The sequence below is a fragment of the Dunckerocampus dactyliophorus genome, chromosome 16 (assembly GCF_027744805.1).
Source record: "Dunckerocampus dactyliophorus isolate RoL2022-P2 chromosome 16, RoL_Ddac_1.1, whole genome shotgun sequence".
Classification (NCBI taxonomy): Eukaryota; Metazoa; Chordata; class Actinopteri; order Syngnathiformes; family Syngnathidae; genus Dunckerocampus; species Dunckerocampus dactyliophorus.
The window spans coordinates 12,518,307-12,542,492 of record NC_072834.1 but is presented as its reverse complement, the minus strand read 5'-3'; the positions used below and the strand labels follow the sequence as shown (position 1 = coordinate 12,542,492).

The following is a 24,186-nucleotide window of genomic DNA, read 5'->3' as shown; positions in this document are numbered from 1 at the left end:
ACTGTAACTAAGTACATTTATATCTAGTGGAGGATCGATAAAGTCTTATCTCATCTGAAAAATGTCAAAAACTATCAATAATTTTGTATAAGCGGTTAATTCAACCACAACCATTAGTTGCACTTGACTGTGAAAAAGATTTAGTACTTGAAAGGGATTATATTTTTCATAGGAGGTCCCAGATGGAAAGTTGATGGGGGACTTCCTCAACAGGACCGAACAGACAAAACAACCACAAAACCGAACATAAGCTCACCCTTTCGAGTACGATAATGCTCTAAAAACAGAGATGGTCTAAAACCAAAACACACAAATGCCATAAAACACACCAGGAAAATGCTGCAATCACACAATAAACGCTGCAATATGAAAAACAGATGCAAAAAAAAAAAAAATGCTGCAAACCCCAAAACAAGTGCATAAAAGAAATGCTGCAAGTTCATGGAAGAAAACAGAAGTTAGCAGGGGAGCCAGTCTTACGCTACACTTAGATTAGCTGTGTAAATTGGTTGCTCTATAATATTGTGACCATTTTTCACAAGTGTTTAACAAAGACAAACAAAAATGAACCTTTTCATTCGGTTTCTTCAAAAGGCAGCCAAGTTCCTTCTGGGCATCCAGTTTATGTCTCAACAGACAGACATCCCTCAGGTCTGGCTCCCCTGATAGCCTGGCTAACTTCTGTTTTAGTCCGTGAACTTGCAGCATGTCTCTCATGGAGTTGTTTTGGAGTTTCTGTATGTCTTTAGCATTTGCAGCATTTTTCTTTTGCATTTGTTTTTAATCTTACATCGTTTATGTGATTGTGACATTTTTAATTTGCAGCATTTTCCCCATTGCATTGGTTTTATGGTGATTTTATGGTGAATTTTTGGTTTTTTATCATTTCTGTCCCATCTCAGTCACCATACTTGAGAGAGCTACATTTGTTTATTGTGCAGCCCTAGTGCTTTACATACATTCAGATATTAGTTTTGTTGTAAATTATATATTTCGTCTCTGGTACATGCAGCTATACAGCTACTGTAATAATGGGAAGCTAATATGCAGGCTAACCTGGAGCATATAGTAGCTGCAGACACACAAACAATGCAAACATATGCTGTACTTTGTTCTATGTGACCCTCATGTCTATGCTATGTATGCTATGGCAAACATTAAAGATCAAATGGGTATTTTACAAAATACTTGTCAACAACAGAATCCAGCTGTTCACTATTTGTTTAAAACCTGTTGCAGTATATGTGTAGCATGCTATACAGCAGCACACGGTCGTTTCGTGTCAGGTAAATGCGCAAGACAAGCCGATGACTGTCCATTTATTATCCTGAAAACAACTTACTAGCTTCAAAACATAACACCTAAGCATGGAAAGGGGTGTAAACATACCCGCTAACGTTACCTGTCAAGCCGCCTCCACCCTCACCGTACCCTCGCCTCCTCTGAAGCACAAAATACTCATGATCCTTCTCGGTCACCCACAGTTTAAAGGCGTTTTTCAGCAGTATCTCTTCGGGTTTGAGCCACATGTTTTAAATGCTGTCCACGGCTTCTCTACCAAATCCTCCTGTCATGCCACGGTTACCCCCAGCGCAGCACACACCAAACCCGTGAATAATTTGTTTGCGTCCGGGTGCTTCGCTTCACACGTCGACAAAAAACATCGCCTGGAGCAAAGCATTGTGGGATTGTAGTTTTTATAGTCGGACGCCGCCATGACAGCCAACGTAACAGACGTGACAAATTAATACAGTACAGTAGAGATGGGCGATACTGTACATTTTGGTATCCATCCGATACCAAGTACAGTAGAGAACTAGTATTGAGACAGATACGGATACCGACACTTTTTTACTTAAAAATTGAATGACTTTTATGATTGTCTTTATTTGTTGATTATGATCATTATAATAACACAATAAGGGCAAACAAACAAAAACACAATTTTTTGATCAACAAACGTATTTGTGAACAATTTAATAATTTCTAAATATAACAATATAAAACAATGTAACAATATCAACAAAAATTAGAAGATGATTCCCTTACTCAATTTTTTTTTACATACAATTTTCCGAGTCATTGCCGCCATAGGCCTGCTGTTAAGTACAGCAGCACCTCAACAAATCTGAATATCATGCAAAAGTTACTGGATTTAATTTGCAGTTAAATCAATTCAGACTAAATGACCAATTAAAAGTAGTTTTGCAATTAATTTGCTGATTAGATTGAAAACAATAGTTTGCAATAATTAACTTTTTGACCATTTTACACATTTTTTGAGATAATGAATGTGGGACTTTTATTAGCTGTAAGCTATAATCATCAAAATTCTTAAGAAATTAGGATATACATTTTTGAAATATTGTATAGTCTCTCTAGTGAATCTATAATACAATATAGAATATAAGAGTTTATAATAAGCAATATGTAACAGTATTAACAATGTAACACTATCAACAGCACAGCAAAAAAAAAACAACAACAACACAAGATTTGTGAAAATGAACACTGAAAAATATTGAGCAAAGATGACTGATGACATTCGTGGTATCTGTGAAAAAGGGATTATTTTTCAGTCTCTGGTGGTAAAATACTTGCTTCCTGTCTTACAGGAAACGAGTTTGCCAACAAGTATCTGGCTGTTGGGAAACTGCGGCAACCTTTTAAATGGAGTGTAGGCTAAGTGCATTTGTGACTTGGCTTGCAACATATCCAACTTTACTTTATTTTTAGCTTTTAGTTCTTAGTTTCAGTTACATGCTGAATGCAACATGGAAATTTAACATTAACGCACTATACAATAAATAAATAAATATAGGAATAATTAACCAATTTCGCAAGATATTTTATTTGAGCCATTTCATTAACAGAGCCACAACATTATTTTGAAATGAAACAAGAATAGTTATCAGTACAACCGCTGAAGTGAGGTTTATTTGTCGCATTAATGACGTAATCACTGTCCGACTCTGGCAACCGAACAAGCGGGGAATTTGAAAGGAAATATAGATTTTTTTTTAATTTTACGAAAGTGCGGAAAAATTCGACGCCCTGCGAGTACGGTCAGACAAAAATATTGGTTACTGGCAGAAATAACGTTAGGATACAGTTGTATTGTTAGACACAGTCAATACTGTTCAATTAGTGACGCAACACCTGTGTTGTTTGGAACGTTAGCCACTGGCTACTTTCCTCGTCAGTGGAATACGTTTGTGAACTGACCAAAAAGGGGTTACTAATGTTTTATTTGGTAATTGTATGTATTTTGTTAGTTATGAATGAGTCTCCATTAATGAGTGGCTTTCACGTCAGCATTGTTACGCATTGTCACGGCGTATAGTTAGCCGACGAGCTAACTTGCGCTAGCTTGGTCGCAGCCACCATAGACCGTTAACTACAACGCAACTTGTTGGGATTAACTGTCCGTGATGGATGGTTCCTCGTCTACTTCGACTGGTCATCCTCGTCCATCGTTCCTGAAGAGGACATTGGAGCAGTTATCTTCCAGGCAATATCTGAAACTACCGCAGCAGGAAGAGGGGGCGGAAAGTGTAGCTGTCATTGCAGTTCAGCGCTACTTGCGCGAGCAAAGTGAAGAACAGTCGTGTGAGAAGTACAGCTACGACGTAACCATCACTGACGGAGTGTGGAGGGCCAAATGCTTTCTACACCCAAGTTTAAATCACTTGGTGCACATCAACACCCTCAGAACAGGCACGGACATCATCATCACGCAGTGCTCGTTAGTGTACAACGAGCGGAGAGTGGGCCATGGCTACATTAGCATTGAGAAGTTGAGGTGTGGTACAAGGAGGTCTGCCGTCTTGTCTAATATGGCTAATATTCGGGATGTAAGCGCTCTGCCCATGCTGGTCAAACACAGCATGGAACCGAGCACCTTGCTCCAAAGCGACATGCCTCTCCAGGTGAGTCGCAAGCATTACCTGCCTCTGTGGAACAATGATGATCCAGTGGGGGACATGTGGACCTTGGTGCCCACCTCACGTGCTCCGGTGTTAGATGGTGAGATGCTTTGGTCACTGTCATGCAGCACCCACACCTGTATGTTACACTACTCACAAAAAGTTGGGATATTTGGGCAAAGGGTAAAGGTTATAGTGCGTTTTAGGAACCCGAATATCAAACTTTTTGTGAGAAGTAAATATGTTCATGACCTTTAGCGTCTTCCTGTCAACAGTGTCCAAGATCTCTCTCCTTCATAGCCTGGAGTCATCTTTCAGAGGCTCATCTAAGACACTCCCTCTCCTTGTAAGGATAATGCAGAAATCCCGATTGAGGTATTACGGCAAGATGGGGACCAAGATAGAGTTCCCCTACCAGGTAAATTTTAAGCCCGCCAAGATGTCACCTCCAATGTAGTCCACTTGGCCTTCATCTCAATTTGTTTTCTCTCAGGCATACTTTGAAGTCGCTGACCAAAGTGGCACCATGTCTCTCGTGCTTTGGAATGAACTCTGTCCACAGTTTTACCTAGCACTCAAGGTTGGAACAGTGATGTACCTCCAAAATTACTCTCTGAAGCAGAGTTATTCCAACCGCTCACACCCACAAATGGACCATTATGGAATGAAGAAATTTACTGCAGTTGGTATGTTTGTCTCACACTGACTTTTTGCCAAGTTTTGCCAAAGCAAAATAGAGAGGGACCAAATGCCGTATAAGGCAGTAGAACAATGTGATAAAAAAAAAAAATAATAATAATGCTGATAATTAATAATGGACATAATAAGACTAAGATTTCTGTCAATTGTGTACAATTGATTGGCGGTTAATTGCCTGCTTAAGCAATTGAGGCACAATGGAGTGAACTTCTTGGCTGCTACCAGTAGAGGCAGTGTTGATTCAGTCTCTACTGTTTTGAGACGTGAAGAACAACATGATGTCACCTACTGTACATCTAGCAGGCCTCCGCTCTAACACAACTGCTCTGTTCAGTATGACACTGGCATGGAAAAAGGACTTGAGAAAAATAGATTCTTTCATCGACTACATGAAGAGTTAGTTTAGCTGCACTAGCCAATTAAAGGGATAGTTCAGATTTTTTGACATGAAGTTGTATGACATCCCCCATCAGCAGTGTAGTCCATCAACATTGACTTACCCCGCACTTGGTCCCGTGAGCGGAGTTCTGGTCAGATTTCGGTGATGAGAAAAGTAGTTCCAGTTAGTTGCTTGGGTTACTTAAGTAAAGAGTTTGGCTTCTCAAAACAATATGCATTCAAAGGAGTAATAATACATTTGCATCACAAAAATGCCTCCTTGAAAAAAGTCAGACCTCACACTCGCGCGGTGTTACTTTCTTCCTTTTGTTGTGTCACTGCACGCGGCCGCCTGTCCGTTCTTGTGCATGTGGTGAAGATTGTGTCATTACGGCAGCGACACAGCCATCTAGTTTATGTATGTGTTCTACAGCGGAGGAACATGCGAGCGTAGCAGCCATCTTTACCACATACACATTCACAACACTCATTCTTCACACTCCTACTGTCTGGCAGACTCGACAGAAATTTGAAGTCCAGGACCACAAGGCTGGCAAACAGTTTTTACCCACAGGCCATCAGGCTTCTCAATGAGTCACTCACACATGTCACACGCAACACACGCACACATCCACCATTTTTTTTGTTGCTTTTAATTGTGTATTGTTGTTTTTATTGTTATTGTCTCTTCTGTTCTTATTAATTTCCTTGTGTTTTTAGGGAGAATGAACAGAATAAGAATTTCATTGCGTAGTATAACTACCTGTTTTGCTGTGCATATGACAATAAAACTCTTGAATCTTGAAAACTCATGAATACACAAGAATGGACAGGTGACAACGTGCAGCGATATATCGGAAGAGAGAAAGTGACACAGCGCGATTGTGAGGTCTGCTTTTTTTTGAGGAGGCATTTTTGTGACGCAAATGTATTACTCTTTTGAGCGCATATTGTTTTGATAAGCCAAACTCTTTCCTTACAAGACTCGAGCAACTAACCGGAACTACGTTTCTCATCACTAAAATGTGACCAGAGCTCTGCTCACGGGACCAAGTGCGGGGTAAGTCACTGCTGATGTCCATGTAAACAAAAATCCAAACTATCCCTTTAAGTCGGTCAGTATCTCTGCATAACAGCACTTCAAATGTGTTTACATTTACTGGACATCAGACTATGTCCATGTTGATGTGCTCACAGGTCTCAACAAGAACTAGTAAAATGTAGGAACTTTATTTAATATAGTGCATCTAAAATGAATGCATATTTTTGTATTTGTTTAAAGCGCATCCCTAATAATAAAGTGTCATTAAATATAATGAAAGAAAAGTACATTTAATTGGGCTTTTTATTTTTCTGGTTTTAGTAGTATTACCAGTAGTAGTATAATGATAATAAAGTCATGTAATGTACTACAATCACTTTTTAACTACTTTACGGAGTGCTATGGAAAGAATTAACGTTGGTTTGGTTTGGTTTGGTTTGGTTTAGTTTATTTGAACATGAAGGTTACAATGGAATACATCTCGTGAATCATTCTTTGACAGTTCCACATGTCCAAAAGGAGTAGGAAGAAGCAAAGCTTATTTAATCCTACCCCCCATCCATTCTACATCTAGTACAGTACATGTAGTTCACTTCCTGGATTCCATGTCATGTTTTCAGTGATAGTCAGGATAACACATAATAGATAACGGTGAGATAACCCTCCCCCCAAAAAAGAGAGAACATTCATAATAATGATAATAATGATGACAATACTAAATAAATAAATAAATAAGAACAAAGCTTTTTTTTTTTTCCTTTCCTTTTTTTTTTTAACACAACAAAGAAAATTATATAAAAAAATAAATAAATAAATAAAAATAAATAAATAAAAATAAAATTTAATTAAATAAATTAAAATAAAATAAAATAAAATAAAATAAAATAAAATAAAATAGAAAATAAAAAAATAAATAAAATGAAATAACAAACCTGACAGAACAATCAGGACTCTTCTGCCTTGTATTTAGCAAACATCAACTGCTTGTATTGTTTTTTGAATTTGCTCATCTCGGTACATTGTTTGAGTTCTTTACTCAATCCGTTCCATAATTTAATTCCACACACGGAAATGCTGTGGGTTTTCAGCGTTGTTCTCGCATATAAATGTTTTAGGTTTAATTTTCCTCTAAGATCATATTTCTCCTCTCTGATTGAGACTAGAAGTCATACAAATGCTGTAAGTCTTACTTTTTTCTTCAGAAATCTGCCTGAACCCTCGCAATCCAGCTTCAGTCATCACCATAGTGCCACCTAAGGAAGTTCAGCCTCAGTGGTCATTGCCTGATTTGTCCTATCGCTTCACCAAAAGGTAATGTAACGTGTAATTTAACTAATCATCTGGCTATCTATACTTGAGACAAATTTGCATAATTGGCCATTTAATTTTTATGGCTTCCTCCTCCCCCTGGAAGAGTTCCACCATCATGTGTTTATGAGGGCTAACAGATAGTGTTGAGTGAAACTGGTGTTTGGAATATTGATAACTCTGGGGTTCCGGTCAGAGAACACAAAGTCATCGGATGGACTGATCAGTTTTAATTGTGTGCTCTGAAGCATACACACGGTGCATTACTTTAGTTAGATAAACTCAATGTCTTTGTCATATAATGTGATATAAAGTGAATAAAGCAAATAAACTTGCATATACAGTGAACCTCGGTTAGCGTGTTTTTTTTTTTTATTAACATAAAAAAACTTACACCACAATTTTGGCAATATGTCGCATGTCTTGTTTTCTTAATACTTATATTATTTTTATCAGAAACCCTTCCTTGTTAGCATCCTATTAGCTAGTGAACAAAATGGCAACTGGACCCAGTTACGTCACCCGTCTATGATGTCATCAACTGTTAACACAAAACAAATTTTTATATTTTTATAGTTATAGTTTTACATGCATAAAACAATTCTAAATGCATATGAATGATGAATGAAAGGGCTATAAACTGTTCCCAAAGACACTGTGGCACAGAGTCATCTCACATTTTGTCATGAGTTATTTCTTGAATTCAATAGTTTTTCTCACCCTCTTCATCAAAAAATCCCACTTGGAACTTTGTTTGGCATCCATTTTGAGTTACCCTATTGAGGCGAGAAACTATTGAATTTAAGAAACAACTCATGTCAACACAGGAAGGTGGTGGTGGTTGGTCTCGCTGCCACATCGTGTCTTTCAAGAATCACGTCTTCAAGGAGGGTAAAAGTAACCTTAAATGTTAGCTTATCTAAATTTCTTGGAATCATAGAAGATGAAAAAATGAGCTGGAAATCTCACATCAAAAATATACAACATAAAGTGGTGAGAAATACTTCAATATTGAATAAAGCAAAATGTTGTTGATCAAAAATCACTCCACACTCTTTACTGCTCTATGGTATTACCATATCTAACTTTTTGTGGGGAGATATGGGGTAATAACTATAAAAGCAATCTTCACTCGCTAAATGTACTGCTAAAAAGATCAGTGAGGATAATCCATATTGCTGCGTATAGAGAACATACAAATCCCTTATTTTTAAAATCACAAATATAAAAATTCGCTGATTTAGTAAATTTTCAAACAACTAAAATAAAATAACCTATTAGCCAAAAATGTCATACAATACTTAGGAGAGGAGAAATATGATCTTAGGGAAAAACTAAACTTTAAACATGAGAATATGCGAGAACAACACGAAAAACCCACAGCATTTCAGTATGTGGAATCAAATTATGGAACGGATTGAGTAAGAAACTCCAACAAATTGGCAGCCACGTTTCCATCAGTCTGCCACAGGGAAGCTGATGCTACAGATATAGATTACCACCACCAGTGTGTAATTGAGGAGTGAATGAATAATGGGTTCATTTCACTCTGAATCATTATTATTATTACCATTTGCTAATTTGTTTAGCAGTCATATGCCATTTACTAAATAAACAGCTGTCATTCAGACTAATGACATCAGAACATCAATAAAACATCACACGCAGACATTAATGCTTCAAATATATCTATTAAAGCGTTAGAAAACTCACATCGGCAATGACTTCTGCACCAATAGATTATAGAAAGTGGTTGAGAGAATAGTATTATCGATTGCAACACACACAAATCGGGAGGGAAAGTGAGTAGAGCTGCAGCAATCAATCCATGATTAATTGATTCACAGACATCAGCTTTGACTTTGGAAAACAGTGATTGACATTTTTACCTCTTTTCTTTGAGGACCAAACCACTAACTGTTTGTGTTTGGTTCATATTGATTTAGTCCGTCTAGGGCAGTGGTCGGCAATATTTAGCACCAAAAGAGTCATTTTGCTTCCTATTTCCAGTAAAGAAAAATAGTCCGGAGCCACAAAACATGACACAGCTTATGCACAAATTGTACCTGTTCCAACAGAATTCAACTAACAAAGAGATGCAGAGGGCATGTGTAGGCCTACTGTGACATAAGCACTGAACTATGTAGGCTTTTTTTTAGTCATTCTCGTATTTGTGTAAAACTAAAAGATGTAGCCAACTTTAGCATAAAAAAAGCACATCATAGTTCACATCTGCATATCGGTGCTGTCTGCTCAATATAGTTTACATCACTTATCACAAGCAATTACATATGCTTGCTCTGAATCAATTTTCCACCTGTTGATGTTTGTTGCCATTGCTCTTGACTGTCTTTGCAGAGAGAGGCATTTCTTTGATTTTCTGAATCATTTCCTGTGTGTGTTTTTTTTTTTAAGCGGAGAATAGATCCTGTGATATTTTTATGAACGATTCTTGTATTCATGTGTTTTCTATCTGTGAATGGCTTCCCCCTCTTTACACACTCATGTGTAGTCACAACGCTAGCAGCTGTAGTTGAGTTTGGAGCATTCATCCACTTGTTGAAAGTATGTTTGCTCTGCTCAACCTTTTGTAGTAGTTCCAAAATCACTCCCTCACGCCCATCAGCAGTTGAATACGTTTCAGAAAAAGCAGAGTGCCTGTTTTAAAAATGTCTTACTGTTAAATTTTCTGTTTGCTAATTCCATTCAGAATGTCCATTCAGAATCAAACTTTTTTATTTTCTTCCGATATTTTTCTTTGTAGGGACATATTCATTGTTATGGATAGCTTACGGCGGGAGAAACACGTCTTTTTCGTGTCTCACTGACTGAACACACTGGTCCCCCTCCCCTCCCCTTCTCTTGCTCATCCAATCAGCAGTCAAGGTGGCTGTAAAGCCCTGGTCTTGGGCCTAACCGATTACTCGATTAATTGAAACAACAAGCTTCAGATTTCTCGGCTAAGAAAATAATAGTTACTTGCAGCCCTGGAAGTGACACTTTCAAATTCCATCCATCCATCCATTTTCTATACCGCTTCTCCTCATTAGGATTGCGAGGGCATGTTGGAGCCTGTCCCAGCTGACTTCGGGCGAGAGGCGGGGTACACCCTGGATTGGTCGCCAGTCAATCGCAGGGCACATATAGACAAACGACCATTCACACTCACATTCATACCTATGGACAATTTAGAGTCGCCAATTAACCTAACATGCATGTTTTTGGAATGTGGGAGGAAACCGGAGTACTCGGAGAACACTTTCAAATTAAAGGTTTCAAAATAAGAGTCATATAAACACGGACAATTCTTAATGGGTAGCGCCGAATCCATCTGTGGAGGTCAAAATTAATGAATGGGAAACACTGTACAGGCAATTATTTTGTTTGTGCAAATGCACAATTATTTTTAATTTATAGACAGCATTTGTGTTGTGATCCGTGAGTGATTCCACATTTTTCACTTTGTCAGATCGGAGCTTGGAAAGTTTGCCAACAACTCAGCATGTGACATCATCGGTTTGGTTACCTTTGTAGGTCGTGTTGAAAGGATAAAGAGTAAAGGCAACAATGGTGAGACTTAAGAAACATGCCAAATATTCTTCACATGTGAATGAGTATTCTTGTGTGAATGATCCTGTCCATCCTTGTTGTCTGTCCAGAAAAGTACTGGACGTTCCGCTGGGTTCATGCGGTGGATGGAACATCGGAGCAGCCTTTTATCCTGGAGATTTTTTCCTCTTCTCAACCTGAAATGTTTGTAAATATCAGTCCAAGTAAGACTACTCATGTGATGCCACTGCTGACGTGTTCTTCAACAAATGTGAATTACATCCTCTCTTTCCCCAAGTGACCTACCTGGTGTGCACTCAGATGCGAGTGTGTCAGGCAGCGGGCTCGTCGCTTTACCTCACCAGTAGCTGTGAGACAGAGATGTTCATTACTGGTGAGCGCTGTTCAAATATTTAATGCCATCAGACTAGTCTATTTGAACAAACATATAAGGCTGTGTTGTTTGCTTCACTTTTGTCAACATAACAGGCTACCACAAACGTCAACCATACGTGAATGACCCTTCTGTGAAGGAATTCATTCAGTGGACCAAGACTCAGAAGGACAATGTGATTCTCCAGAGGTCATATGTTGGTGGCCATTACTCTTACCCGCATGCCCCTCCCACATTCACACAGCCTGTGGCGGAGACATCAGGTGACACAAGAATTGTTTTTACTTGTATTGCCCCCCCCCTTCCTGCCTTGGACTGACTTAGTGCTCTATGCCTCATGGCAACACATCCTTTGCCCATTTGCAGAGAATATGCTTTGTCAGTGTATTCATGCATTCTTTATTTGGAGAATAATCAGTTTATTTGAGTTGTTACAAACTGTTGAGCTACCTGTATGAACATATTTATAAGCCATAGATGAAGGAGGCTGTACATTCTGACTTTTGTCCTATAAAATGTTCATGTTGATTGTCCAGAACAAGTTCCTCTTGTGGCTGTGTCTGATTTGAAGAAAGAGTTGGAGACCCTGCAGTATCGAGAACATAAAAAACTTGCCATTCAAGGTCAAATCACAGCTGTAAGATACGTGGAAAAGTCAAGCATGACAGAGGCACAAGGCCCTGGATGGAAAGAGGTCAGATAAATTACATAAAAATGAAAAAAAGTGATTTTTAAACCAACTTTTGATACACTTTCTGCAGATGCCAGATTTGACCGCAGCTGAACAAGCACGTTTGGATGTGCAAGAAACAGCTTTGTGTGTGTCAACCTTGGTGGAACCACCGACTGTAAGCAAAAGAAAAAGGACAATACAGACGAGGTATGTTTTCGTTTCTAATACTGCTTTTGCTAGCTGTTATGATTATGTTAACAAAAGTGAGTAATACCAGGGTTTAAGTCATTAATATAACTTTTATTTTTCCAGAAATGCAAAGCAGAGTTCTGCAAGCAGTGTGCCGCCAAAAAGGTAAGATGCAACAGTTAATGTTGCTAACACGAGCTCTTCACTTCAATCACCCTCCACGAAGATCTGCTGCTCTCTGCTTCTATAGGTCGCCCCAACGAGAAAATACGGAAGTAGGAGAGCCAGATGAAGAAGCGGGAGAGTCACACTTAGAGGAACACAATGTGCACTCTCAAATTGAAGGTGAATTGCTGCCATCAACCTCTTGTGACAGTACACACAAATATGCTCTGACGCATGTTTGCCTCTAGCAGGCTGCGATGTGCTATCCTGGGAGAGCAGCGGGTGGCCGAGGCAACGCCAAGAAGTGTCTGAACATTTGCATCATGGTGCTCTTCGTCAGGACAGTATTTCACGGAGGTTCACCTTGGACAAGAAGAATGCGCTTTTGTGTTGGAGCAACCTTGACCCCATGCAGTGGACACCAGAACAATTGGCCGATGCTGTTCCGCCTGCCGTTTGTCCAGGATACTACCAAGTAACCATACTAGGTAAGACTTACAGTATGTTGTAAAGAGTCCCCAGATATCTGATGTATTCTGACTTTATAATACCTTCTGTTAGTTGTACTGTATAAGCATTTTATCTTTAGATAATAGGGGTGTCACGAGACACTAACTCACAAGACAATGCACAAGATTGGGTCCACAAGAACAAGACGGGATTAATTTTAAGAAAATTGCAATGAAAAAACTTTCTTATTGAACTGAGTCACAAAAGAATGCAAGCACGTTTTGAAATGTTTATTGTCCCACAAATTGCCGCTAAATGATATTGTCAACATTTTTTGGGACCAAATTAACCACTGTTATGATGATAATAATAATACAAATAATCATAATAATAATACAAAATAATAATTAAGAATACATAATAATGCAATATTTCCTTTTAATGTATTCTGTGAAGTTGCAGAATTGCCGTTTGTGACATGTATTTGTATCACAGGCAGTTCGTACTGTCGGTCAGACGTATTCCAGCATTTCTTGAAATGCTGGCTTTTCAATTGCATTAAAGAGCAGCATTTGTTTTGCAATTACTCGCACATCATTTTGCGTTGTTCCATTTTATTTACATTGCCGACCAAACGTCTCTGAGTGTTTGACTGTCAGAACAAAGGCTCTGCATATTGACTGTGTAGTTTTTTTTCGTAGATGTAAAAAGTGGATCAGGTGGATATATTTTGAGGCCAAACACGACTGTTGCCCTCTGTTCGATTTATTATAACCAACTTGACCGGGATGATGGCTCGCAATTTGCATAGAAACAATATAGGTCGCTGCAGTGTGATGGCTACATTTTATATTGCAAAGTATGACTGTTCAGCTTCCTCCATTCATATGTACTCTACTTTTATCTTTAATAGCCAGTAGACACAGTTGTCTGTTTTTCTCAGACATGAGCTACTAAAACTACTAATTGTTTAAATACTGTGACGCTCACAAGTCAGTGAGGAAACGGTAGCTCTTTCTTAGGCAGGAGCCAATCACGAGCAATCATGTGCACTCACAAAGAGCTTGTCAACTCAATAGAAATCGCAGGTCAATACAGTATAACAGTCTGACTCACAGTGTCATCTTACAAAGAATGCTAAAGTCATCACAGAGCAACTTAACACTCAAAAGGTACTGTATACCTAAGAAATATACAGACAAGTACTTTAAAAAGAAAAAAAACAAAAAATTGTAAGTTTTCTGCTAAAGCATTGCGTCCAAGCAAAGCATTCATTGGTGCCTGCTGGGGCAACTGCAATGATGTCAGCCTCCCTCTGGGCTCCTCCGGCTCCCTCTGGTGGACAGAGGCAGCATTGCAGCTCCATCCATCCAGCCATTCTTCCCTGCAGCCATTTTCTATGCCGCATGTCCTCCAATTAAATGCTTTGCTCCGACGCAATGCGTTATGGGAAAACTTTAAAATAGTTATTTTTTCATTTTAAACTTGTATTGGTACTTATTTGTATCTTTCTTAGGTATACCTTTTGAGTATCAATTTGCTGTGTGATGAGTTTAGTTTTTATTTGTATTGTGACACCGTGACTCAGACTGTTATATTGAACTCCTGCAATTTCCAATGGGTTGACAAGCTCATGGTGAGTTTTTCATAGTTCATGATTGGCTCCTGTCAAATAAAGACCTGCCTGGTCCTCACGGACTCGTGCGTACCACAATATACCATTTTATGACATGGACACGTGTGTCTTTATATTCCAGTGCAACTTATATGTACGAATCTCTTTTTTCCTCAAAATTTTGTGGGTACAGTTTATACACCAGGATTTACGGTACATCCACCGAACATGGACACATATTAGCGTGAACAGCTACTAGCAATGTGCATACAGTAAACATTTGGCAATTTCAACGCAATTATGACCACTCGGCCACAAATAATTCCAGGTTATGACACGCCGTGGAGACTCAATTCATGCAATACTGAGTTTGTTTAGTGCGAAGGTAGAGTGAGTCACCAGGGACCAAATGACAGTCATAGAATGCATTTCTAACAAGCCCTTGTTTTAATATGTGCTTATTCAGGCATAAACAAGAGGATGGCTGTGGATGTCGCCTTTTTACCTGTTGTGTGCTCCAGTGAGCATAGAGCAGTAGGTCTTATTTGTGATCGCCATGACAACACCATGATGTCTTGTCTGTCTTCTGGGTTCCTCAGCCCCCTCAGCAACAGCGAGGCAACAGGTCCCAGACCAGGTCATCACAAGTACCACCGCTACCCGACCGATTTACAGTGTAGTTTAGCATCATACTGATACCACAATTCCCAATGTATTTTGTCTTTCAGAGGAGATCTTGACAACAGCTAGTGAACTGGAAGACACGCATTTGGTGTGTGTCTTGGACATTTGTCACCTGGGTGGAGAGGAGCTGGAGGTACTGATTAGCAAAGTCTACAAAGTGACGGAGGTCTCTGTTTTGTAGCAGTTTACAAATATAGATCTTACATTATCGCAATCATACAAGGCTTGTTTAATACAACACACGCATAAATTCTGATTTCTAGATTGCTTTTCAAAAATGTTATGGCTCATAACATCTATGAATAAAGTATTTAGAATAGCGATGAGTATGCAGAGAGTTAAAATGCATGTCAGATATTTAGTGCTGCGTTTAATATGAAGCAAACTGAGCCGTGTCTCACACATGCATGCACAGAAAATCATGTCGGGTGCTCAGAGCACACTGATAAAATTATTAAGGGCTGTCTTCGACGAAAGACTTTCATAGTCGAATCTGATTTTGTTCATAGTCGACTAAAAGTCGAATATATTTTTTAAAGAGCGCTGCTAATAATGATCCCTACAAATAAACAGATCTCATTTGCGACTTTTTCCACCTCGAAAAAAGGCTAAAACTCTTCGATAAACAACTTGACATAGTAGGTGTGCAACAGTATCTTTATTTTGTGACACAGAAAGCAGTTCACATAGATGTACAGTCCTTGGCCTCGTGTCTTGCCTGTTTCATCTGCTGTTCTATCAGCCCGGACTGTGTGGCGGTCGGCTAGCACAATAGCGTTGTCAGGTACTCCGCTGTTCAGTCATGTCTGGGTGAAAATTGTGACGCTGCAGTCCAAAAGTCACTTACTGTGGGTGAAGTGGAATCGTAACTCGTCCATTTATTCACTAAAGACCACACATTAGCAAGAAAGTAGTTGAGTCTTTTCGGTTCGTGAGCTTATGTTAGCTCGTATTTCTCCGCGCCTTCCGAGCGTTTGTTTACGTTCTCGACGCCGCTTGCAAGCGCTTCCGCCCGGCTGGGTGGTGTGTGTAGCCTCTGGTACCGTGGAGGCTTCAGAGACGAGTCGAAGATTAGTGTTAAAAACGTTGGCGCTGCGAAATCCAATATCCACAAGCTCTCGTTGGGAGTAAAATGTTAAACCAGACCCAATTTGAACAAAATAATAACTACAAAACTGCAAATCTGGAAGAGATAAAATGGGCTTAGCTGTGTGCACACGCCGCCATCTTGCGTCCGTATAGGTCTTCTGTGAAAGACTGGTCTTTTCCAATTCTTTAGTGACACAAACGAGACTGAAGTTGTGTCAAAATATGCTATTTATAACAAAAACAAAGACATTTTATGTAAAAATGTATGCTCAGCCGCAGCCGTGGGTACCTCCATGTGGTGATAATGATATTGAATTAAGTCAATCATACAGCCCAAACTCGTGCATATGAACACTATCAAATCTCCATATTTTGACTGTCAGGCTGGACTACCCTAAGGTTCCACACTTGGACCTGTTTTATTTTCATTATATATTAATGATTTACGAAATGTTTGCAAAGACCTCGATATCATATAATATGCAGATGATGCTGTCATTTTGACAAATGCAAAGTCTGGCAGAAGTCTTTAAAAAAGTTGACATCTGCAGTCATCTGTACTGATGAGAGGCTGACTAAATAAAATATTATACTAAACGCTGAAAGAAACTGTCTGCATGTTATTTTCAAAATGACCAGCAGCTAGGTCTTGTTTACATGTCTTTATGAAAGGAGATGAACTCCAGTTTGTACGCGGATTTAAATATCTTGGCGTTCCCTTGGACTCTACTTTATCTTTTTAAAAACATATCCAAAATTGTTAGCTTTAATATTCACAATTTTCGGCAAATCAGATCATCATTGCCAGAAAATACTGCTAAAATGTTTTTATACTTTTAGAAAATTTAAACTAGCCTGCTCAATATGTAAGTTCTAAATGGACTTGCTCCTGTTTATCAAGATAAAATCCACCACGAGTGGAAAGGTAGCAAGAGCATCTACCAGAGATGACTATCTAGTACCTTAAAGACACACAACATTCAGTCAACAGGTGTTATCAGTCAAAGGTAGAGAAATTTGGAACAACATCCCAGTTGATGTAAGAGACTCTGCGACCTTCAATACATTTAATCGGTCTCAAACATTGGCTTCAGAGGAACCAGATCTGTGGGCATTCATTTCATGATAATGTTTTATCTTGTACACTGTTCTATGATGTCATTGTTTATTATTTTATTGTCCATGCATTATCATTGGCACACAGTTTTCCAGTGTGACAGTTTGCTGTTTTGTCGTCGTCTCTTCCTTTGACCTGCCAGGGACTACAGCTGTAAACTAGCCTTTGGGCTAATTCTGGCATATTTACATATAAATGTTCATGAATCCGCACTAGTCCCTTTTTAAAATAAATAAATAAAAGTTATTAACTTGGGGGGGGGGAAGTAAATTGGTAATGACAACTTAGGTCAACAAACCGTTTTTCCGCTCACAATCACATTACATACTATATGTTTAAAAATATTTATTTCCAAATATTTCACAATATCCAGGCTGATTTATAAATAATTCAGTATAACATAATTCATGTAAAGATATGTTAAAACTGTAAACTTAATTTGTTATGTTCATTTAAACAATATTAACTATATATATATATATATATATATATATATATATATATATCTTTAAAGCTTCTTTCAATGGTAAATACAAGGACAGGGGAAAAAAACAACATACAAGCGACTGCAACACCAACACAACAAAGCCTCACCTCTAATAAGACACTTCATTATCTGTTACAAAATTACTTTAATTGTAAAATCATGTAACGTACAGATGTAATCCATGAGACATACAAAATAAACTATATCATCTAGTGTTTTTTTGTACATTCTAATATACAATATATTCAATGTTTTCTGCACTGCAACGGCAGAAATAGCTGTGGAGCAGGTTCGTGTTCCTCAGGTCCTGGCCTCAATAGTCTTACACCAAAATAAAAGTGTCCCATCATCACCTGACAAATCAGGAAAAATATCACAAACCTTCATAAACAGCGGGACTAAATGGAAAGAGCCCATGAAGCTAAAACAGGGGAGATGGTTGAAATGTTTCAAGCAGATTATTTACATGATCGAACGGCTCTAAGATGTTTACATCCAGGTGAAGACAGGGTGTTTTTGTTCCATAATGCAAGTCATTTTGAGGTTTAACTGCAATGGGAGATTAGCGCATTCACGCTTGCACGAGTCGTATGATTTCATATGAATGCAAGGCAAATAAAAATATAAGCGGTCCTTCTGACTGAAAGGTCCACATGTGCACACCCCGCCTCTTGCACAATGTCAGCTCGTCGTCACCACCTGCTTCCACACGAGGGGAGATGTCATGATGTCTCCAGAACTGCAAATATTGGCACTGCTTAGCATTTGAGCAGCTAAAAAGAACAAAAAACAAAAGCGTAAATCTCTTCCGCGTTTGGATAAACTTCATCATGGTGAACTTCAGTTTTTTTGTTTTTTTTTTGTTTTTTTCGTCAGTGGTTGTGTCTCACATGCTCAGGAGGAAAAAAACAAGCTATACCACATTCCAGGTCTATGAGCTGTAATCATTGAGAGTGTAACATATTGTCTCTGACAAGACATCCACACATGATGGAATGTCAGGGTGTTTCAACAAAAAAAAATACTTATATATAATAATTTACGCAGTACAGTGGTGTATCATACATACAAACAGTATAAATTAACATTCTCAAACAGACATTGCACATCGTCGAAGAGTAGAACGGCACGGCACCTTTTGATGCGTGTCGTAGCTCACACCAAGCGTCGCGGGGGCGGGGGGGGGAGACCCACCAAAAACACGATAACAGTTGAGATCATAACTCTATTGTGTCTGCGGGGAATTCAGTTAGGATTGTCAGTAAAAGCTGATACACAGTTGAGCACATGGCAGTCAGGTTTCCTGACAACATATAATTAAAAGGACGTGAGTGACAAATTGGAAAAAACGGTGTGCAGTGTTTGATCCTCAGATAATTAGCAGCTGTTCATCAATGAAGCTTCTTCAAATACTTCACATCTCTCTCTGATGCGTCGTCATTGCACACACATGCGCGCGCACACACTCACACACTCACCAGTTATAATATTAACACACCGGGAGGTTTCAAAGGGTGCGATAGAACGTTTAGGCCTCCCCTAACTGCCTCATTTTGTATGTTTTTCTTTCTTTTGTTTTTTTAAATTTCACCACATACTCTGGAAACTGCTGTTGGAAACTGCTGTATGCAGTGGAATATGGGTTTCATTCCGGAAAATCGAGTGCCCAAACAAAGCACCCTACGTGTTGCTGACTGTTGCTCATTTTTTATTGAGTGCGCCTGATACATAACCCACCATGGAGCCAACAAAAGTTGTGAGTGATAAAGAAGCTGGGAAACACTACAGAATTAAAATCTCACCAGGATGTACGGGAAGACCGCACCAACGATAAATTCCAATCGTTAATCATTCCTAATTATTTGTGCATTGTTTTCTGCATGTAAAACTATAATTATTTTTAATAAAATGTGTTTTTAGGTAATATTGGTGGGTGTCTGCAATGGATTCCTTGGATTTACATTATTTCCCTTGGGTTTTCATACGTTTCTGTTTTCGTCTGATTGGAAGGAAATAACAAAAACCGAGGTACCACTGTATTACTAAAAAATTTTTTCACTGAAAATGACATTCGAGTAGTATCGAGCAGGCCGCAATATAAGTACACCTGCACAATCTAATAAGATCTAATACAAGAGCTGTAGAAGTCTGCCTTTACAAAGATAATAATCCCTTGTTTAATTGTCAGGATGGTATTTTTATTGTACTATTCTCATTGGGATTGCATTAGATGGCATCTGGATTCTGCATTTCCTTTATTTCCAGCACACTTTTAGAAGCATTCTGGAAAACTTTTCATGAGATTTATGTTATTTTTAAAATATATTTTGACTCTCAGTTAATTGTATGTAGTTGTAAATTTTGCCAAGTTGCATGAAATGTTTGTTAAAAACCTAATTATACTGCAGGATGTTTTAGACTAACTTGCAATTTGCACGATAACCAAAATATCACAAGCACCTTTCCCTGACACGTTGTTAAACGAATACCTCTCTGACAGCGTCCGAAAATAAAAAGCATTATTATCTTTGTAACGGCACCATTTTCGTGGCATGCTATTTGGAGTGAAAAATACAATTTACGGACATACAATTCTGAACATGTACACATGTTGTAGCACACATCTTCTAACCTCTCAAATGGCATCTCAGTCTGTTAATCTTTTAATGTCCCTGCATATTATTTATGAAATGCAATGACGTGGGGTAAGATGTTAAGACCATTGGTGACCCTTTCAAATTCATCTCAACCTCATGGTTTCATTTCTGAGTTATTTAAAATAAATGTAATCAGGGTTTCAGCAAACTACTGAATGTGAAAGAACAATGCAGAGTTTACATAAAAGTCTTAAAACTTCATTGATGGGACAAGGTAAGGTTGCAAAGGCATCCAGTATATATATTTTTTTTCCAATCTCCAATATAAATCTAAATGTCTCTGGATTTTAATCTGATGTGGGAAAAAATAATAAATTACTATCTATGAAAATAGAAACTTTGTATTCCAAATGCACCTGAGTAGGATTTTTAAAGCCGTAATCAGACAACAATGGAACTGCACCATGGTAAAAGTAGTAGCATGGTTCAAGGCACATTACAGTATACCCCTCCTCCTCCATTTACTTGTTTACCTCGTCAGTCCACAGTGGCGCTGCAGGGCTCAATGTGGGTGACTGCAGAGCACTGTTGTTAATTTCACTGGCAGGTGTTGAGACAGTTGAAGCAGCCCTTCATTTTGCAGATTGAGCCTTTCAATAAAGACCGTGACGAATGCTTGTCAAGTTTAGGCAAACATACCTTTGGGGAGTCAGTGTAGCTTAAAAGGAGAATTTCGATATGATATTCCACACTGAAGCCCCCATGGAACCACGCGCATACCAGCAAGTCACATATTTAGGGGGTGATGTTCGACGTCTGCAAATTCCCTACGTGTCCCTTTTTTTCCAGATTAAAAAAGGGAGTTAGAACTCATGATATCACTGAAGGGGGTTGTGGGGGAAAGTAATCTCACTGTGAAGCCACTATTTAGTGTGCATATTTAATATTAACTGTATAGGCAAAAATAAATACTCTACTTCTGGGTGGGGCGTGGTATCAAAGTGCGAAATGAAAGTGGCGTCCTTGTGACAGCGGTGATAAATCCACTTGTTTCAATGACAAGTCAGTGTGTCGCGGGCTGGTGATGAAAGGCCCCGCCTCTCATCATCACATTCCTCAGATCCTCAGGTCACGTCTGCTCTGCGTCGCGTCCCAATGCCATTTAACTCCAGCACGCCCCGTGAACGAGCTGCTTCACATTAAATGTTCGGGCCGCTTGTGTCTGTCACTTTTGCTGCAGAGTTTGATGCCGATTTCCACAGTGCTACCGCGTTAGCATATTTCGAAAGTCTGAAACATTCTGATTTTGGGAATGTTGGTACGATCTTTGTTGCGGCTGTTGCTGCTGTGCTTGTGGCGGCGGCGGCGGCGGCGGCTGCTGTATGTATCCCACGGTACTTTGCTGCTGGATGTTGGCAGTATGTAAGAATGCTGGAGTCGACCCACTGTGCACGAGTCCTTGGGTCATCTGCACAACACACAACATTCAGCAGTTAGTGATAGGTTGACAAAATTTCTAATTTCACATTCATACCTATGGACAATTTAGAGTTGCCTATTAACCTAACATGCATGTTTTTGGAATGCGGGAGGAAACCGGAGTACCTGGAAAAAAGCCACGCGCGCATGGGGAGAACATGCTAACTCCACACAGAGATGGCCAGGGATGCTTTAAGCCGCAATAACATTATGCAACAAGTCACAATACAAGGCGTCCTAATGTGGCACCTGAAAGAACTGCTGGGGCTGCTGGAGCTGTAGGGAGTGCTGTGAGGCCTGAGGCTGAGCCTGGTAGCTTGACTGCGACTGGTGGGAGATGAAACTGTTGTGCGGGATCATGATGGGCGACGAGAAGACCTGAGAGGGCACGAGCACGGCGTTGCAGTTGACCTGTTGCATGGAGAACGAAGGCGTGATGATCTGCTGATCCAAGGTGTATCTTTAGGGAAGGAACGGGGCGAGAGGTCAGACACAGGTGGACATGTCAGGACGGATATGAGAGTCAGTTCTCACAAGGTCTGGGGAATGCCCATGTTGCACTGTTGGGAAGGCTGCGAGGACACACTGCTTGTGGGAACCAGCGTCTGCATTGGCTGGTTGAGGAGCATGCTGCAGGAAATAAACATACATTTTCCCACTGAAAACGCCCGAATTTGCTCAATACAGACCTGATCAAAATCTTAAGACCAGTTGAAAAATCGCTAGAATTTGCATTTTGCACATTTGGATTTTAATGAGGTTTTAAGTACAGCTACAATATGCAAAAGCAAGATGGGGGAGTAAAATAAAAAGCATTTTGAAAAAGTAATTTATCGAAAACAACAAACTGAAATAGGCTGCTTATCAGCTGATCAAATTTTAAGACTGTCACTCAAAAAATAAAAACAAACTCTCCAAACCAGAACAGAAAATGTTCTCAGTAGGACTCAGTAATGAGTAGCTCCACCGTTCTTGTTAATCACTTCAAAAATTGCTTTGGGCGTGCTTGATGTGAGTGTTTCCAGGAGGCTAGTGGGAACATTGCTCCAAGTGGTGAAGATGGCTTCACCAAGGGCATCAGCTGTCTGGAACTGATGGCCATTTTTATAAACTTCCCTTGCCATCCATCCCCAAATGTTCTCTATGGGATTTAAATGAGGGGAACATGCAGGATGGTCCAAAAGAGTGATGTTGTTCTCCCTGAAGAAGTCCTTGGTCAAGCGAGCATTGTGAACTGCAGCGTTGTCCTGTTGAAAAACCCAGCTGTTACCACACAGACGAGGGCCCTCAGTCATGAGGGATGCCTGCCGCAACATCTGCAACATCCCAGTAAGGGCCTTGATTTGGATCAAAGACCGCCTTATGTCTTGATGGACAGCCAATCACATCCTCCGGCTCAGCGCAGATGTGATTTTTTTTGGGGGGGGGGTCTACCACTTGACTTTTTTGTTCCATAATGTTCAGGTTCTTTAAAAAAACCTTAGAATGACTGTCTTACTGTGCCCAACCTCAGCAGCAATGGCACGCTGCGAGAGGCCTTGCTTATGCAGCTCCACAATCCAACAGTGTGAATGCCTGACAGAAAATGACAATTTTGAGCAGATTTAGGCTTTTATAGTCTGTGGTCTTAAACGTTTGATCAGGTGATAAACAACCTATTTCAGTTTAATTTTTTTTGTTTAAATTACAAGTTCCAAATGTATTTTGTCTCACCCCCCCTTCTTGCTTTTGCATATTGTAGCTCTACTTAAAACCTCGTTAAGATCCAAATGTGCAAAATGCGAATTCTAGCAATTTTTCAACTGGTCTTAAGTTTTGATCAGGTCTGTACATGGCAAAAGCTGTCTATTGCCAAAATGACAAAAACTGCACAACCCACTGCGATCCAATACTTTTTATGAAGACAATAAGCCTCACTTTTGATTGAGCATTATGGACAAAATAGACTCTTTATCTCTTGTGCCCGGAGTGGTAATTCAACACATCTTTTGTATGGAGTTGTAACGACACGCTACATTCACAGACAGGGTGAACCGGTAGCGGCAAATTTGTATTTGTGGCGTCCAAATGTATTTGTGGTGGGGCCGCAACAAATAAATGAATACGTTCATCCATCACTATTCAAATTTGGCAGCTTCACTCTATCACCGTTTTTAAAACGTAAGCAGAATTAAAAGTCTGACAAAAGTCATCGAAAACATTGTTAGCCCACCCTTGCTTCTTCAGTCTCTTGTTCATTTTAATGCCTGATAGTACTAAAAGTACCTTTTGTTTGGACAAATATAAATGACAACAAAAATAGCTCATAAGACTTAAATTGTTTGGCAGTACAAACTATTCATGTA

The 24,186-nt window shown here is 39.3% G+C and overlaps 3 protein-coding genes and 1 long non-coding RNA gene across 14 annotated transcripts in view; 1 reads left to right on the top strand and 3 right to left on the bottom strand.

Annotated features, from left to right (window-relative positions):
- The window catches only part of tbc1d8b (TBC1 domain family member 8B), a 30,648-nt gene extending 28,999 nt beyond the window's left edge, over positions 1-1,649 (bottom strand). For 2 of the 3 annotated variants that reach the window (XM_054755212.1, XM_054755216.1), the window contains exon 1: positions 1,403-1,649. In XM_054755212.1, the coding sequence (XP_054611187.1) occupies positions 1,403-1,529 (127 nt within the window). In that variant the 5' untranslated portion in view covers positions 1,530-1,649. Of the gene's footprint in view, positions 1-1,389 lie in introns of all 3 variants that reach the window. The other variant, XM_054755213.1, reaches the window with a different exon arrangement.
- A 1,318-nt stretch (positions 1,650-2,967) lies between these two features.
- On the top strand, positions 2,968-17,544 carry radx (RPA1 related single stranded DNA binding protein). Of its 2 annotated transcripts, none has more exons than XM_054755775.1 (15): positions 2,968-4,026; positions 4,202-4,344; positions 4,420-4,612; positions 7,248-7,356; positions 10,823-10,923; positions 11,013-11,126; positions 11,201-11,296; positions 11,392-11,559; positions 11,833-11,990; positions 12,058-12,176; positions 12,282-12,323; positions 12,409-12,503; positions 12,575-12,811; positions 14,855-15,025; positions 15,117-17,544. In XM_054755775.1, exons 1-15 carry the CDS (start codon positions 3,432-3,434, stop codon positions 15,251-15,253), a joined length of 2,478 nt encoding a protein of 825 aa, XP_054611750.1. In that variant the 5' UTR covers positions 2,968-3,431; the 3' UTR covers positions 15,254-17,544. The 2 variants fall into 2 exon arrangements, with proteins under 2 accessions (XP_054611750.1, XP_054611749.1); XM_054755774.1 differs by having other exon boundaries at positions 12,572-12,811.
- Positions 6,988-16,608, bottom strand: LOC129169391 (uncharacterized). Its single transcript, XR_008566423.1, has 3 exons — positions 14,894-16,608; positions 11,209-11,270; positions 6,988-11,099 (listed from the first exon to the last, which is right to left on the bottom strand). It is a non-coding gene; the product is annotated as an uncharacterized LOC129169391 (long non-coding RNA).
- A 346-nt stretch (positions 17,545-17,890) lies between the features above and the next one.
- npas2 (neuronal PAS domain protein 2) overlaps positions 17,891-24,186 on the bottom strand; it is a 77,774-nt gene continuing 71,478 nt past the window's right edge. For all 8 annotated transcript variants that reach the window (XM_054755769.1, XM_054755765.1, XM_054755771.1 and 5 more), the window contains 3 exons: positions 22,376-22,471; positions 22,091-22,301; positions 17,891-21,830 (listed from right to left, as the gene is read on the bottom strand). In XM_054755769.1, the coding sequence (XP_054611744.1) occupies positions 21,627-21,830; positions 22,091-22,301; positions 22,376-22,471 (511 nt within the window). In that variant the 3' untranslated portion in view covers positions 17,891-21,626. The remainder of the gene's footprint in view (positions 21,831-22,090; positions 22,302-22,375; positions 22,472-24,186) is intronic.

Coding starts and splice junctions, on each gene's coding strand:
- radx (XM_054755774.1), top strand. CDS start 3,432: ATGGATGGTTCCTCGTCTACTTCGACTGGTCATCCTCGTCCATCGTTC. Junction 4,027..4,201: donor ACGTGCTCCGGTGTTAGATG/GTGAGATGCTTT, acceptor TCCTGTCAACAG/TGTCCAAGATCTCTCTCCTT. Junction 12,324..12,408: donor AGCAGTGTGCCGCCAAAAAG/GTAAGATGCAAC, acceptor CTGCTTCTATAG/GTCGCCCCAACGAGAAAATA.